At 47.9% G+C, this 18,065-nt stretch overlaps 1 protein-coding gene across 1 annotated transcript in view; it reads left to right on the top strand.

Moving 5' to 3' along the window:
- The window catches only part of BAIAP3 (BAI1 associated protein 3), a 353,459-nt gene that overhangs the window by 201,739 nt on the left and 133,655 nt on the right, over window positions 1-18,065 (top strand). The window contains exon 16 of the mRNA XM_063934569.1: window positions 5,062-5,118. Within this exon, the coding sequence (XP_063790639.1) occupies window positions 5,062-5,118 (57 nt within the window). The remainder of the gene's footprint in view (window positions 1-5,061; window positions 5,119-18,065) is intronic.

The following is an 18,065-nucleotide window of genomic DNA, read 5'->3' as shown; positions in this document are numbered from 1 at the left end:
CTCTTCGTGTGCGTTGATTCTAACGACGGAGGGACGGCTTTTGACGTCACACACCCACCCACCCAGTGAATGCCTAGCCACGCCTGCGTTTTTTCTGACACGCCTGCGTTTTGCCAAACACTCCCTGAAAACAGTCAGTTGCTACCCAGAAACGCCCACTTCATGTCAATCTTCCTGCGTTCGGCCGTGCAACAGGAATCTTCATTAGACCCAGTGCAAACCCACGATGCTCATTTTACCTGTACGACGCGCCTGCGCATATACATGCGCAGATATGCCGATTTTTAGCCTGATCGATGCGCTGCGAACAACGGCAGCTAGCGATCAACTCGTAATGACCCCCATAGTTCCTTCTCATGGACTCCCAGGGTAGAAGGATAAGCACTCTATGACAACTGGATATGAAATAACGGGCCGAGGAAACTGTTGCTGTGTAGTTAAAGAACATGGTTACTGTAGCAAGAAGATAATAACTGCAAAGACTGGTACTTGATTACTGCGGTGTGGAGATAATAGCTGTGAAGACCGAGGGCTAAAACACACTACCCGGCTTTTGCCGGCCGGGAAAAAGCAGGACGGCTTTTTCCCGTGCCGGCATTGTAATGAACAGTGTGAGGACTAGTGTCCTTACACACTGCACGGCCCCGGCCCGGCTGCCGGGTTGCAGCCGGGTCTCAGCACTGGAAGGTCCGGCTGCCGGGCGGGCGCCTGGCCGTCTTTGCAGCCAGTAAACCGTGTGTGTGAAGGGGAGCTTTCACACACAACGGTTTTTTCCCAAGCCGTGTCTAATGCTGCGCATGCGCACAGCATCACACACGGCTCAAAGCCGTCCTGTGTGACAGACTCTGCCGGTTTCTCCCGGATGGCAAAAAGCCGGACAAAGTTTGTCCGGCTTTTTGCCATCCGGGAGAAAGCGGCCAGTGTGTTACAGCCCTGAGAGTTAGTAAACCGTGGCTTGAAGATAATATCTGTAAAGAGTTGGATAACTGTAATTTGAGGACTATGACCGTGAAGACTGGACCCTGGGCGACTATAACTTGGAGACAAATGTAAAGACTTGATACTGTAAAACTGGGACTTGGAGACGGCAACTTTAAAGACTGGATACTGAATGACTGTGACTTGGAGACTGTAACTGTAAAGACAGGTTACTTGATGACTGGGACTTGTAGACAATAACTGTGAAGACTGGGTACTTGATGACTGGGACTTGAAGACAATAACTGTGAAGACTGGAGATTGGATTGCTGCGGGTCAAAGACAAGAATTAAAAAAACTGGATACTTGGAAAACGCGACTGAAGAACTCAGACTTTGGAAACTGGATTCTTGGAAAACGTGACTAAAGAACTTGGACTTTGGAAACTGGATTCTCGGAAAACGTGACTGAAGAAGAGCAACTGGGCAGAGATCCCAAGGAGCCACCAACAGCTCCGGATTACCCGCAGATTCCACCTGGCGAGATGGCAGCCACAGGAAGCAGCGCTGGTGCCGGACTCTGGATCAGAGCACAGAGAAAAGCGGAGTAACGTCCAGGTGAACAAGGCAGGAGACTTCCAGAGACTCAAAGCACCGAGCAACCATGATGACCACAGGAGCACAGAGCAGAAGCACCTTCTAGGAAGAGCAACACAATGCACTGGCAGTGTTTGATTCAAATCCAACCCTTTTTAAAAAGGGGAAGCTTACTGAGATTGGCTGAGAACCCACAGGAGGCACTGCTTTTGGCTACAATGCCTGCACTGGTCTCTAGCATGGTGGCTCCCATAACTGCAGACATACAAGAGAAGGCTCTTTTTCCCTGCTGAATACCCACTCACTGAGCTCCAATGCCTACGCCCGATGCCTCCGTCAGTCTCAAGGCAGCCCCTCACTCAGAGCAGCAACTGCAGTGCTGCCATGACCTGACAGGGAGATACCATTACCCGGTACCGACGCATGCCGGCAAGTCATGATCCCTTCTCTGCATGTGTTTCCTGGTGTTGCCAGGTCACACGTGGGTACATCCCTGGAAGCCCTTGGGCTTCCGAGTGCAGGTCCCTTAAAAAATGTAAAATATATATATATGTATATATTTGGTATGGGTCTTTGGGTCAACACAACTTGGGTCGACAACTATTGGTCGACATGCATTAGGTCGACAGAGTCACTAGGTCGACATGTACTAAGTCAAAAGGTCGACATGAGTTTTTTTTACTTTTTTTGGTGTTGCTTTCTTCGTAAAGTGACGGGGTACCCCAATTAGTGCACCGTGTCCCCTCGCACAAGGTGCCAGGTTACTATTCTCAATCGTAGTCCACGTGCATCGTAAAGTATGAAAAAGTCCAAAAATGAAAAAAGAAATGTGAAAAACTCATGTCGACCTTTTGACCTGTCGACCTAGTGCATGTTGACCAGTAGTGGTCGACCTAATGACTGTCGACTTAAGTGGTGTCGACCTAACGACAGTATTTTATATATATATATATATATATATATATATATATATATATATATATATATGTAGGACAAAGGAATAATACTGCACCACATGTGAAACCGACAAGTCTCAGAGGATTTTAACAATGTGGAAGTTATCAAACGAATGTATATCGACACTCTCCAAAATATAGGGCGTCTGCTGGCCCCCAAGGATACAGGGAAGGTAAATCCCTGAAACAAATGGGTCTACTAAAAAATGGATGTGGGGTACAAGCGACCAATGGTGTCTCTAATAAAATGATATACCCGGTGTAAAAGTATAAAAAGCTATTTATTAACAATATTCTAAAATATCACATTGATATACAATTCTCTTTAAAAAAATTGGATAACAAGTACATATGCAAGAAAATAATAAAATATAATAATAATAAATAAATAATATAAGTAAAGTGCAGGATATTTTTAAAAAGAGGTAAGTATCTTATCTGGATTAGAGGTAAGTACAAGTTTCCAACGCGTTTCGTCTCACAGACTTCATCTTATGGGTAAGACTATAAGAGACCATAGGGATGATTAAAAAGAGAACTGGGATGCACCGGTCATCAATCAAAAAAGCTCAAATGTCTATTGATGCCAGCACACCGCGTGTAGGAAGGCACTTTTCAATGAAGGACACACTATACTTTTGTTTTATGCCAGTGGACCAGATTCCACCCCTCATGAGAAGTGGCGACAAGGGATGTCTTTTCATATGGGCTAAATGAGCAGTTGTCCAAGGGCCTCAGGAGTTTAAGGGCCCTAAGCTGATAACTGAGGGTCCCTTTTTTCCGGGGGTACCAGATTTTTGAAAATCGGCCCTGGGGAACCAGAGATATCCGACTTCAAAGCAGTGGTCCCCATCCGCACCTGTTAATTGCTCTTCCCAGCCAGATATCTCGGGTTCTGTCTGACTTAGAATTTTTCTAAGGGTTTATTCCAAAAGCTGGGACTCTAACCTTATTCTTGACTGCAGTTTTTTGATACTTTGATATTTGTGCATATTGCATTGGTTTTTATGACCAAATGGTATAATAATAATTTTTTTTGCATATGTGGGTTGGATACACAGACTTGCTTGTCGTCGCTGTGGGGGCTGCTCAGGGAGACTCTGCCTCCTAGGTGCCAGCTCCTGCTGTCAGCACCAGCCTGCAAGTCTGCCAGTGTCTCTTTACAGCTCACTATAAAGGCTTCTCTGTCTCTGCTGCCCAGCTCTGCCAATGTCTCACATTGCAGTACCCCGGCACCCAGCGTTTGTCCTGCAGAGCACTCCCTGGCTTCTTGGCACCACATGTGCCTGCAAGCACAGCCTCAGCCCACAACATGCATGCTCTCCTTTCTGTCTCTTCCAGAACTCTATAAGTTTCTCCAGCTCCATCCCCAATAGCCTCTCTTTAGTTTCCCTCCTTAAGCTGGCAGGACCATCTACAAGGGATCTGCAGGTTCCTAGAGACCACCGGTATAACATTAGCACACCTGTACCTGTTTGTTTGTTTGCTTGTTTGTTTTTTTCATAATCTATAGCACCACTTTTCTACCTAAACAGGAATGTGACCAATGCAATAGACAATTGAATATGCAGTAAATCAATATGCTGTATGTATTCTGTGTATAAGGGGGAGTTTTATCAAAGCTTAGAGCATACCTGCCTACCTGACCCTCTCCATGAGGGAGAAAATGCTCTGTTCCTGGACTTTCCTGGTAATGTATGATTGCCATCACCTGTGGTGAAACACCTTTCTTATCAATTACCCAGCTCACCACAGGTGATGGCAATCATACATTACCAGGAAAGTCCAGGAACAGAGCATTTTCTCCCTCATGGAGAGGGTCAGGTAGGCAAGTATGGGTTGAAGGCCCTACACATTTAACGATCCCCCGCAGAGCTGCCTGATGGTGGGTACGGGCGACCCGGCGGCGGGGGCAGTGACGGGGGGGGGGGTGAAGTTTCTTCACTCCCCCCGTCACACGGCTCCATAGAAGTGCAGGCAAATATGGATGAGATCGTCCATATTGGCCTGCATGCACAGCCGACGGGGCACCAGCGATGAACGAGCGCGGGGCCGCACATCGTTCATCGCTGGTGCCTCCACACTCAAAGATATGAACGGTATCTCGTTCATTAATGAACGAGATAATTCATATCTTTGAGAATTATTGCCCAGTGTGTAGGGCCTATTAGAGAGAGAGAAATTGGAGAGTGATAAAATACAAACCAGTCAGCTCCTGTCAGTTTTCAAACACACCCTGTAACATGGCAGTTATGAGCTGATTGGCTGGTACTTTATCTCTCTCCACTTCATCTCTCTCCAAGCTTGGATAACTCTCCCCCTAAGTCTTATTTATCCAGTACGCTCTCCTATCCAATTAGCTGCCAGGTGCGTTGACTTTATGTTTTAATACACACAAAATAAACCCTAAAAAAGGTAGATGAACATTTAAGCTTTTGTAGCGTAGGAGATGATGAATCACAATGGTCTAGCTAATTCAAGGTCATGGCTTTAATACAATAGTCCTTTAGTTTAATGCTGACTCTCAGAGAAGAGATTGAGGTTGAGAGGAATCATTTTACTGACTCATATACTTTCGTTTATGCTTTCAGAAAGGCACAATGGAATGGTACGAAAAGACTTATATGTACTATAAGCCACAAGAGAAGGTACGTGATTGTGCCTGTCTTTTATTGATGCCATTAGCTTATTCATAATTGGAAATGAGTTACAATTAGTAGATATTGGGGGCATTCGAGGGGAAGCAGAAAGTGCATGTAAATGACCTTAAACGTGAGGCAATGTAACTTTCTTGTCCTAGAGGATACTGGGAATCCATTTAATACCTCAGGGTATAGACGGGTCCACTAGGAGCCATGGGCACTTTAAGAATTTGATAGTGTGGGCTGGCTCCTCCCTCCATGCCCCTCCTACCAGAATCAGTTTAGAAAATGTGCCCGGAGGAGACGGTCACGCTCTTGGAAGCTCCTGAAGAGTTTTCTGCATTTATTTTATCTGTTTGTTATTTTCAGGCAGGACTGGTTGGCAGCCTGCTTCCTTTGTGGGACTTGGGGAGGGGGGCAACCTCTTGAAGGGTTAATGGTCCAGTTCCCCGCTGACAGGACACTAGCTACTGAGGGTACTATTCACAAGCCCCACCACGGCGAGCGTACATTCCCGCAGCACGCCGCCACCCCTAACAGAGCCAGAAGAATGAAGAGTGGTGAGTACTAAGCCGGCGTCCAAGATAGCGGGTCGCCGGCCATTATGGCGGCATGAGGGTACGAAGGCGCACGGCTTCTAACCGGGGCAGACTGCGTCTCCAGACTCAGTACACAGTGTAGACGCACAACTTCTGAGGGGGCGAACTGAGTCTCAGCACACTGTACACAGTACCCACACTGGCAAACACAGACTTAAAAAGGATTTGACCCCATTTTAAGAAATAAATGACCTCAGCCAGTATAAAAAAAGCGGGAAGCCCGCGTGCCATGGATGGGGCGGGTCTTCACTATGAGCGGATAAAGCAGCTCTCCAGCGCCATTTTCCCTCTGCAGTGGACACAGACACTGACTGACAGGGACGGCAGCTCCTCCGGAGTGGCTCCAGATTACCTCAGCGGTACCAGGGGGTCATAGCAGGGGGGAGCGATTATTAGTGTACTAAGGTGGTCATTCCGAGTTGATCGCTCTTTATTTTTTTTCGCAATGGAGCGATTAGTCGCTAATGTGCATGCGCAATGTCCGCAGTGCGACTGCGCCAAGTAAATTTGCTATTAAGTTAGGTATTTTACTCACGGCATTACGAGGTTTTTTCTTCGTTCTGGTGATCGTAGTGTGATTGACAGGAAGTGGGTGTTTCTGGGCGGAAACTGGCCGTTTTATGGGTGTGTGCGAAAAAACGCTGCCGTTTCTGGGAAAAACGCGGGAGTGTCTGAAGAAACGGGGGAGTGTCTGGGTGAACGCTGGGCGTGTTTGTGACGTCAAACCAGGAACGAAACTGACTGAACTGATCGCAGTGGCAGAGTAAGTCTTGAGCTACTCAGAAACTGCTAAGAACTGTCTATTCGCAAATCTGCTAATCTTTCGTTCGCAAATCTACCATGCTAAGATTCACTCCCAATAGGCGGCGGCTTAGCGTGTGCAAAGCTGCTAAAAGCAGCTTGCGAGCGAACAACTCGGAATGACCACCTAAGTCCCCAATCTGGGTACTTAGTCTGCGACCCGGCTAAGCTTGACATTAGCGATAAGGGCGCTGTGGGCTGGCTCCATACTCTCTCTGTGTCTCCCTGGAAGGGCTCTTATAGAAGCTATCAGAGACGTTCTGCAAATTCCTGATAAGGTGACAGAGGTGTGTGAGGAATCTTATTTTAATGTAAAAAATAAATCCTCAGTCACTTTTCCTGAATCAAAGGAACTGAATACCCTGTTTGAAGAACCGTGGGTTTATCCTGATAGGGAATTTCAAATCCCTAATAGGTTACTTTCATCTTTTCCTTTTCCTCCCGAGGATAGGAAAAATAGGGAAAGTCCACTGATAGTGGATGCATCAGTATCCAGGCTATCACGGAAAATAGTGTTGCCTGTCTCTGGTGCAGCCTCCCTGAAAGACACGGCTGAACGCAGAATTGAGACCACACTCATCTTTGTACACAGCTGCTGGGGTGGCCCAGAGACCCACTATAGCATGTGCATGGATAACTAAAGCCATTGCAAAATGGTCAGGTAGCCTAACTGAGGGGTTAGATTCCTTATCTAGGGCAGAGTTTGTTTTACTCCAGCAACATATACAGGACTCTGTGACCTTTATGGTGGAAGCCATAAAAGAAATAGGCTTGCTTAATGCACGCACCACTGCTATGGCGGTGTCAGCATGCAGGGGCTTATGGCTACGCCAGTGGACTGCTGATGCGGACTCTTGGAAAGGCGTGGAAGGCCTACCATTTACAGGAGAGGCCTTATTTGGAGATGAACTGGATAAATGGATCTCCAAAGCTACTGTGGGTAGGTCCACTTATCTTCCTTCCGCAGCTCCCCCAGCCAGGAAGGCCTATTCAGCTTCCAATTTACAGTTTTTTCGGATAGACAAGTTTAAGGGCAAAACCAGGGGTTCTTCTACAACCACCAGAGGCGCTAGAGGTAAACCATGCAAACCAGCAACTGCCGGTTCTCAGGAACAGAGTTCAAGGTCTGCTTCCTCAGAGCCCTCAGCATGACGGTGGACCGCTAGTCCTGGAGAACTGGAGGGTGGAAGCCCGGCTAAAATTCTTCAGTCACATCTGGACAAGTTCGTGCCAGGATCCCTGGGTCATAAATCTTATTTTCCAGGGCTACAGACTGGAATTCCAGGAGCTCCCACCTCACAGATTCTTCAAATCAGACTTACCAGTTTCACAGGAGGCAAGTATAACTTTACAGAACGCCATTCAGAAACTAGTGCAGACTCAGGTCATTGTTCCAGTTCCACCTCATCTGCAAAACAAGGGGTATTATTCCAACTTGTTTGTAGTACCGAAACCAGACGGTTCGGTAAGAACAATTTTGAACCTCAAGTCGTTCAACCCGTACTTACAAGTGTTCAAATTCAAGATGGAGTCTCTGAGAGCGGTGATCTCAGGCCTGGAGGAAGGGGAATTCCTAGTGTCTCTGGATATCAAGGATGCGTACCTTCACATTCCAATCTGGCTGCCTCATCAGGCTTATCTAAGGTTTGCACTGTAGGACTGTCACTACCAGTTCCAGGCACTGCCATTTGGTCTCTCCACGGCACCGAGGGCAATTTCACCAAGGTAATGGCAGAGATGATGTTTCTCCTCCGCAAACAGGGAGTGAACATAATTCCGTACCTGGATGATCTTCTGATAAAGGCGCCGTCCAGGGTCAGGTTGTTGGACAGCATTGCCCTCTCAACCCGACTACTTCGTGATCACGGATGGATTCTAAAAATCTTCCGAAATCTCACCTAGAGTCAACACGGAGGCTTCCATTCCTGGGAATGATAATGGAAAAGGCATTGGTAATCCAGTCGATGGTTCTGGATGTCCTGAAGCCAACCCGTATATCGGTGCATCTATGCTTTTGCTTTCTGGGGAAAATGGTAGTCTCTTACGAGGCGCTTCAGTACGGAAGGTTTCACGCAAGACCTTTCCAGCTCGATCTGTTGGACAAATGGTCCGGATCGCATCTTCACATGCACCAGAGGATCCGTCTGTCACGAAGAGCCAGGATTTCTCTTCTATCGTGGCTTCAGACTTCTCACCTAATCGAGGGTTGACGGTTCGGGATTAAGAATTGGATTCTGCTAACCACAGGGAGCAGTCACCCAGGGGGTGCAGTTTCAGGGAAGATGGTCAAGTCAGGAAGTAATCCTTCCAATCAACATTCTGGAAATTAGGGCTATATAGAACGCCCTTCTGCAGGCCTCATATCTTCTTCGAGATCAGGCCATTCAGGTCCAGTCAGACAATGTGACGGCGATAACATACATAAACCGACAGGGCGGAATGAAAAGCAGAGCAGCAATATCAGAGGGGACAAGAATTCTCCTCTGGGCAGAAAAACACGCTGTGGCGTTGTCATCGGTCTTCATTCCGGGAGTAGACAACTGGGAAGCAGACTTCCTCAGCAGACACGACCTGCACCCAGGGGAATGGGGCCTTCACCCGGAGGTGTTCAGGTGCTTGACACATCGGTGGGGATATCCACAAATCGACATGAAGGTATCTCGTCTCAACAAGAAGCTTAATGCTCTGATGGCTCCATGGGTCTATCAGATGGTGTATGTGTTTCCTCCACTTCCTCTGATCCCAAGGATTCTCAAAAAAATAAAAAGGGATAAGGTTCAAGCAATACTCATTGCACCGGACTGGCCAAGAAGGGCCTGGTACGCGGACCTTCTAGAGATGCTAATCGAAGATCCGTGGCCTCTACCTCTTCGCGAGAATCTTTTGCAACAGGGCCCGTTCGTCTATCACAGGGGTCAGGGAACTTTTTTACCTTTTACCCCAAAATATATTTAGATACGCCAACGTTACCCCCTTGACTTGAAAGGAAGGAAATCATATATTATTGTGCATATATACTGGTTATCACTATTTATATGGCATTATGGAATTTCTGAGATACTGTGTGTGTGTGTGTGTGTGTGTGTGTGTGTGTGTGTGTGTGTATATATATATAGCGCAGGGCCGGCAGGAGGGAGCGCGGTGTGACTTCAGCGCGTAACGCCGGTGCTGGACAGGGCTGTGTCTCGGCAGTGCGACCATCCGTTACCCCCAGGAATTTAATTTTTACCCCTTTTGGGGTAATTTACCCCTGTTCCCTGAGCACTGGTCTATCAGGACTTACTGCGGCTACGTTTAACAGCATGGAAGTTGAAAGGCTGATTCTAGCCTGGAGAGGGATCCCTGACAAGTTCATCCCGACTATGATCCAAGCCAGAAAGGGGATAACGTCTAAACATTACCACCGTATTTGGAAGAAATACGGGATCAGAACGAAATCCCGCCCGACGAGATGCTGGCGGTCGGAATACCGACACTGGGATCCCGACTGGCACAATCCCGACAGCAACGCAGCCCCTTGCGGGCTCACTGCGCTCACCACGCTGCGGGCACGGTGCCTCACTGCATTCGGCACACTAATTTATTCTCCCTCTGTGGGTGTAGTGGACACCCACATGGGGAAAATATGTCGGGATTGTGCCGGTCGGGATCCCGGTGTCGGTATTTCGGCCGCAGGGATTCCGTCCGGCAGGATCTTGACCGCATCCCAGAAATACGTCTCTTGGAGTGAGAGCAGAAAATATTCTGCTGTGGAATTTCATATGGGACTTTTACTGCTTTTTCTGCAGTCAGGTGTAGATGTGGGCCTACGTCTGGGCTCCATAAAAGTCCAAATTTCTGCCTTGTCTATTTTCTTTCAGAAACAATTGGCTTCTCTCCCTGAGGTCCAGACATTCTTGAAAGGTGTTCTGCACATCCAACCTCCCTTTGTGCCTCCAACGGCACCTTGGAATCTCAATATGGTGCTGCAGTTCCTCCAATCAGACTGGTTTGAACCGTTACAGGAGGTTGACGTAAAGTACCTTACATGGAAGACCGTCACACTGTTGGCCTTGGCTTCAGCAAAACGTGTGTCGGAGCTAGGGGTGTTGTCTCACAAGAGTCCCTACTTAATTTTCCATGAGGACAGATCTGAACTTAGAACTCATCAGCAATTTCTTCCTAAGTTGGTGTCCGTGTTTCACATCAACCAACCTATTGTGGTTCCGGCTGTTACGGACACCTCTGCTACTTCAAAGTCTTTGGATGTTGTGAGGGCTTTGAAGGTGTATGTAAAGAGAACAGCTTGTCGCATAAAATCGGACTCGCTGTTCTTCTTTATAATCCCAATAAAATTGGGTGTCCTACTTCAAAGCAGTCCATTGCACGCTGGATCAGGCTCACTATCCAGCATGCTTATTCCACGGCAGGATTGGCAGTTCCAAAATCTGTACAGGCTCACTCTATTAGGTCGGTGGGTTCTTCTTGGGCGGCTGCCCAGGGTGTCTTGGCTTTATAGCTCTGCAGAGCAGCTACTTGGTCAGGTTCGAACATGTTTGCGAAGTTCTACAAGTTTGTTACTTTGGCCTCTGAGGACCTTCAGTTTGGTCAATCAGTTCTGCAGAAAACTCAGCACTCTCCCACCCGGTTTCGGAGCTTTGGTATTTTCCCATGGTAATAAATGGATTCCCAGTATCCCCTAGGACGTAAGAGAAAATAGGATTTTAATTACCTACCGGTAAATCCTTTTCTCGTAGTCCATAGAGGATGCTGGGCGCCCGCCCAGTGCTTCATACTTCCTGCACTGTTACTTGGTTAAGTATTGTTGTTTGGTTCAGCTGTTGCTGTTCCTATTTCATGTTTGGTTAACCTGGCATTCCTCTTGCTTGTGTGTGCTGGATCGGTATCTCACCACTAACCTTTTATATCCTTCTCTCAAAGTATGTCCGTCTCCTCGGGCACAGTTTCCTAGACTGAGTCTTGTAGGAGATGCATAGAGGGTGGAGCCAGCGCACACTATCAAATTCTTAAAGTGCCCATGGCTCCTAGTGGACCCATCTATACCCCATGGTAGTAAATGTATTCCCAGTATCCTCTATGGACGAGAAAAGGATTTGCCAGTAGATAATTAAAATCCTATTTTGTACTATTAAAAAGTTTTGGCTCACGAGTTTGATTTATGGCTCATTGATTCACAAAAGTTTTACTAATGACTCAAACGAAAAAAGTAATTTACAAAAATGCCTTAAAAGTGAACACAGATTTTTTTTATGTGCATTGGTTTAATATTTTTCATGTTTTATACTTTTTTTTGTAAAATAAAAACACATTTAAAAAGCAAATTTGGTCCAAAAGAAGTGTTAAAGGAACAATTATGGGACAACACACAAGAATGTTTGCACAGGCGGATTGCACTTTTGCTCGCTTGTCAGTGTATAGTTTTAATCAACAAAAGAATTGTCCTGGTAACATCAATGTATGTTACAGCAGACTAGTCTTATCTGTATTTGGTTACATACTGAGACCATGTTTTTGTCATTTAAAACGGTAATATTATTATAGATTCTTCCACAATCTCCATAGATTACCCCTACTACTGCCTGCACACAAAACAACAGATTGTAGATATAATGTTTAATCATACAGAATAGCCTATTTATCAGACATATCGCTCAAAAACACACATTTTGGGGGCATACCCACAAATATTAAAGATCCCCTATATATATATATATATATATATATATATGTGTGTGTGTGTGTGTATAGCCCCTTTAACGTCTCCAATGCCTGATCCCACCCGGGAATTGGAAGCGGGTCCTTCCCGGGTGGGATCTGGCAGTGGAGCCTAAGCGCTGGCTTCTCGACCCGGCAATTTGCCGGGTCAGTTGCCATAGTGTCGGTGGGCGGAGGCAGCGCTGGGAGATGAGCTCATATCTGCGCCGCCTCTCCCTATGTAGTAAATGGGTCCAGAGTCGCATCGACCCGGGAACCTGTTTATACTGCCACTGACCCGGTATTCAACCCAGGAATAACACTTCTTATTACCCGGGTTGAATTATCGGCCCAGGTTATTTTTGCGATGTGAAAGGGGTATATGAGGGCTGTTAAGCTGTCAGATGTACAGGCTCCTGAATGCTAAGCATTCTGGAGTTTGGCCCCCAGCAACAAATGATGTTACCCGCTGTAGCCTATGGGCTGCACTTCACAAAATTAAACAGGAGATGGTTCCTCTGGTTCAGTGTGATCGCTCCCCCACTCTCACAGGCAGCACCCTTGCTTCTGCTGCAGACAGGTAAAGAGGGCTGGTTGGGTGTCCTAGAAACCTTCAAAAAACACACACATACACTGTGCCACCATACACACTGTGCTCCCATACACACACACATACACTGTGCCACCATACACACATATACTGTGCCACCATGCACACTGTGCTTCCATACACACATGTATTATTGTGCCACCATACACACTGTGCTCACACACACACACACACACACACTGTGCCCCTATACACACATATGCTGTGCCACCATACACACTGTGTTCGCACACACCCACACATACACACACTGTGCCCCCGTACACACATACACTGTGCCACCATTCACACTGTGCTCCCATACACACATACACTGTACCACCATACACATACACACATATGCTTTGCCACCATATACACACACACACACACACACACACACACACACACACACACACACACACACACACACACTGCACCCCCATATAGACAGCAGGACTCACCCTCCCTGTAGAGCTGACACTTCCTGGTTGCGTGACTGCTCAGCACCAGTCATGTGACCTGTATTCGGGAGACCACACACAGCATCAGCTCACTTCACCTGCTGGAGACTTTTTTCTCAGCGGCATACTGCAGATCCGCGGTGGCATTATTCTCCAGTGCGAGGAAGGCGGGTGGAGGAAGGCAGCAGCGCACATGGACACCAGCAGAGTGGCAGACAAGGGAGAGCGCCTCTCCAACACAGCGCCTCCCTGCTTTGCAGACTTTGCTGAGCGAGTAGTGCCATCTCTGTATACATGCACACTTAGGGGGATATTCAAGTGTTTGAAAAGTCAGTTGGGTGTCTGTTTTTTCCTATCTAATAGACAGGAAAAAACAGACACCCAACCGACTTTTCAAACAATTGAATTCCCCCCTTAGAGGCATATTTATCACACTCCACATTTTTAATGAGATGTGATAAATATTTTTTTATTAAATTTGCAACGTGAACATTTCAATTTTTATGCAAATTTGCAATGTCTCTCTTGCCTGGACCACCATCTGAGTGGGGATTCAAACCGGTGGTCGGGATTCCAACTGCCGGTATTTCACCAGGTGTCGGTATCCTCACAGCTGGCATCCCAACAGCCGGCAAAATGAATGCCTCCTCTTCCTGGTTCGGGTCCTCAGCACACATTGCATTGCACGGCTGTGGGCGAAATGTAGAGTTCACAGCCCCCACTTCCCCGCGGGGACATCATTGAATGTGTCCGGCTGCAGAGTCCTCCCACCCCCCACGGGCCATCGATGTTGGTCTCCAGCTGCAGAGGCCCCCACATCGACCACTCTGCAGCCGCGCACCTCCTTCCCCCCACGGGCATGAGAAGTGCTGGCTGCGGCCGCTCCACCCCTTCCTATCTTCCGCTGGCACTTCCCGGCCACGGCCACACTTACATCCCCCGTGGCATGTGTGATGCGGACGCTCTCTTCCCCCCGCCAGCACTTTAAACGTGGCTGGCGGGGATGCAGTGGTTGCGCCCCCCCATGCATCCCCCCACCCCCCCTGCCCAGGTGGCTACTAAGAGCAGGGGCAGCCTGGCAGCAGAAAGGATCGCTGCAGCCGTGGCCCCCCTCTCTCCACCCCACCCGCTGCCGGCACGTTACAGGGGGCTGTACGGCTGAAGAGATCACACTGCAGCCGCGGCACCCCTTCCCTCTGCTGCTTACATGGCAGCTTGTGAAGGGATTAGGAAGTTGTTCGCCATCTCAGAATGGCGAACAGTTTCCTGATCAAACTCTGAAAAAAAAATTTTTTCTCTAGAATCCATAAGGGATATTGGGGAGACTTAGTACGATGGGGTATAGACGGGGTCCAAAGGAGCCGGTGCCCTTTAAATTTCTTCAACTGGGTGTGCTGGCTCCTCCCCCTCTATGCCATCTCCAACAGGCAGTTTAGAAAAAAGTGCCCTCAGAGGAGAGGATGCACATCTCTGAAGCTCCAGAGACTTTTCTTCAGTTTCTTTTAAACTTTCATTATTTTCAGTATGCTGTTTGGGCAACAGTATACCTGCACCGCGGGAGTTAGGGGTGGGGGGTCACCAATATTGCAAGGCATCAGAGCCGCTTCCCCGCTGCAGGACCACAGGCCTGAGAGGTTGTTGCACAGCAGGTCACTGCACCTTTGCGGCCACAATCGCAACACGCCGCAAACCCCAAAGGGCCGAAACACACGAGGCGGCTGGCGCCGCCCGGCAGACACCCGGCCGGCTTTAAACCGCTGCCGTGATGTAAAGACACATGCAGCGCAATGTGTCCTTACACACGGCACGGACCCGGCCCGGCTGCCGGGTTGCAGCCGGGTCTCACCACTGGAAGGTCCGGCTGCCGGGCCGTCTTTGCATCCAGTAAACCGTGTGTGTGATGGGGAGCATTCGCATCACACACAACGGGTTTTTCTCAAGCCGTGTCTGATGCTGCGCATGCGCACAGCATCACACACGGCTCAAAGCCGTCCTGTGTGACAGACACTGCCGGTTTCTCCCGGATGGCAAAAAGCCGGACAAAGTTTGTCCGGCTTTTTGCCATCTGGGAAAAACCGGAGTGTGTGTTACAGCCCTAACAGTAGCCTGAAGGTGACGACAGTGGTGAGTACAAACCGGGGGCCCCACTAGGGGGTCCCCCGGTTCAAGGTGCATCTGACACACAGGGGAGGCATATGGGACCTCCTGGGGAAACCCGCTATAGCCCCCTGGGTATACTGGCTAGTGGTGGCTTAAATTAACACTTGTGTGATGTTTTTAAGCTGTTTTTGAGACATTGCCAGTAAAAAACACTGTAGCTCCGACGCCATTACAGGGGCGGAGCTTCCTCAGAGCGGGACCAGTGGCATTTTGGCGCCTTACTCTGCTTACAGCTGCAGCAGCAGGCACATACAGCTCCTCCAGAAAGGCAAAACATCGCTCACAACTGATACAGGAGTGTAACAAAAGGGGAGAGCCGCTATTGTACACAATCTGTGTCCTTTAAAATGGCAGAATACCAGTGTTATACTGTGATATATCAACTTACAGCCTCACTGGGGCTGTTTAGCTTGGGGTGTGCTGGTCTCCTTCTCTCTCTGTCTCACTCTCACATACAGTAACTCATATTACTTGTCTGTGTGTAAAGGTGCGTACACACAGTGAGATAAATCTGTAAGATTTTGGCTATATAGTCAAAATCTTATGAAAAGTTAGTGCATATCTCAAGGTGTTAGACAGCTTGCGATACAGGTTCGATCCCGATGCTCGCTCCCGTGGGGTTGGTATCGTAAGGCTAGATAGACTTTGCAGGCAAGTCAATCTTGACTATCTAGTGTACAATCAAGCACAAAGTATAGTCAAACTTGGCACTTAGTCAAAATCGTACATAGGCCCTCATTCCGAGTTATTCGCTCGTTGCCGAGTTTCGCTATATTGCGATTAGTCGCTTACTGCGCATGCGCAAGGTTCGCAGAGCGCATGCGCTTAGTTATTTTACTCAAAAGTTAGGTATTTTACTCACGGCATAACGAGGATTTTTCATCGTTCTGGTGATCGGAGTGTGATTGACAGGAAGTGGGTGTTTCTGGGCGGAAACTGGCCGTTTTATGGGAGTGTGCGAAAAAACGCTGGCGTTTCTGGGAAAAACTCGGGAGTGTCTGAAGAAACGGGGGAGTGTCTGGGCGAACGCTGGGTGTGTTTGTGACATCAAACCAGGAACGAAACTGACTGAACTGATCGCAATGTAAGAGTAAGTCTGGAGCTACTCAGAAACTGCTAAGAATTTTCTATTCGCAAATCTGCTAATCTTTCGTTCGCAATTCTGCTATGCTAAGATACACTCCCAGAAGGCGGCGGCCTAGCGTGTGTAATGCTGCTAAAAGCAGCTAGCGAGCGAACAACTCGGAATGAGGGCCATAGACAAAATCTCAAGCACAGATAGTCAAAATCTGTGCTGTCTGGGCTCTGGGGGAGTTCAAGAGAAATCGCATAGTCAAAATCGAACATAGCAAGGATCTCACCGTGTGTACACACCTTAAGTGTATGTAAGTGTTGTTACTGTAGACATGATAAAACACCAATTATGCAGTTTCTGTGACACCAGATTCTCTCCTGCCACGTCTGGTTCATTATCCTGTGAACAAAGGCCCTCATTCCGAGTTGTTCGCTCGCTAGCTGGTTTTAGCAGCAGTGCAAATGCTAAGCCGCCGCCCTCTGGGAGTGTATCTTAGCTTAGCAGAAGTGCAAACGAAAGGATCGCAGCGCTGCTACAGAAAAAAAAAAAAAAATGTGCAGTTTCAGAGTAGCTGTAGACCTACTCCTTCCTTGCGATCACTTCAGACTATTTAGTGTCTGTTTTGACGTCACAAACACGCCCAGCGGTTGGCCAGCCACGGCTACGTTTTTCCAGCCACTCCTGCGTTTTTATCTGGCACGCCTGCGTTTTTTCACACACTCCCCGAAAACGGTCAGTTGACACCCAGAAACACCCACTTCCTGTCAATCACTCTGCGGCCAGCAGTGCAACTGAAAAGCGTCGCTAGAGCTTGTGTAAAACTGCATCGGCTTTTGTGAAAGTACGTCGTGCGTGCGCAGTGCGCCCCATACGCATGCGCAGAATTACCTTTTTTTGCCTGATCACTGCGAACGAAAGCAGCTAGCGATCAACTCGGAATGACCTCCAATGTAGTCAGTCCTCTCAACTCAGTGAGGGAACTGGGGGGGGGAGTCAAGAGCCTTCCTGGCTAGGTACTATTAAAAATATGATGTCGGATATGTCATCTCAGCTCACTGCAAATACTCAAAAGACACAACAATTGCAGCAAGCTGTTGCAGATCTGGCTGCAAGGGCTGACCAGCCCCCCCTCCTTAGTTCAGGTCCACAAAATCGTAGGTTACCTGCATTGCTATCTGATTCAGATGAGGAAATACTGGAGGAGGGGAAGGAATTGGAACTTATTACTGGGGATTCCCCTTCTACACAGGGTATTGAACCCCTCATTTTGGCTATAAGGGATGTGTTAAAATCTCCCTCTAGAGGACACTGCGTCACAGCAGTCGTTTTTCTTTACACAGAACAAGCCCAGTGTCACTTTCCATGATTCTGCAGAGTTAGATAACTTGTTTAAGTTAGCCTGGAAAAATCCTGGAAAAATCCAGACAAAAAGTGTCAAAACGGTTTTTGCACACTTTCCCATTTGCTCCTGAAAATTCTGGGAAGAACCCCCAGCTGTGGACGTATCAGTCTCACGCCTTTCCAAAAAAAAAGAAGAAAACCAGTGATCACCAGTTCTCGCGAGAGCACTG

Source organism: Pseudophryne corroboree, chromosome 7 (genome assembly GCF_028390025.1).
Source record: "Pseudophryne corroboree isolate aPseCor3 chromosome 7, aPseCor3.hap2, whole genome shotgun sequence".
NCBI lineage: Eukaryota > Metazoa > Chordata > Amphibia > Anura > Myobatrachidae > Pseudophryne > Pseudophryne corroboree.
The sequence above is the reverse complement of the archived record's forward strand: the minus strand, read 5'-3'. Positions and strand labels throughout refer to the sequence as shown.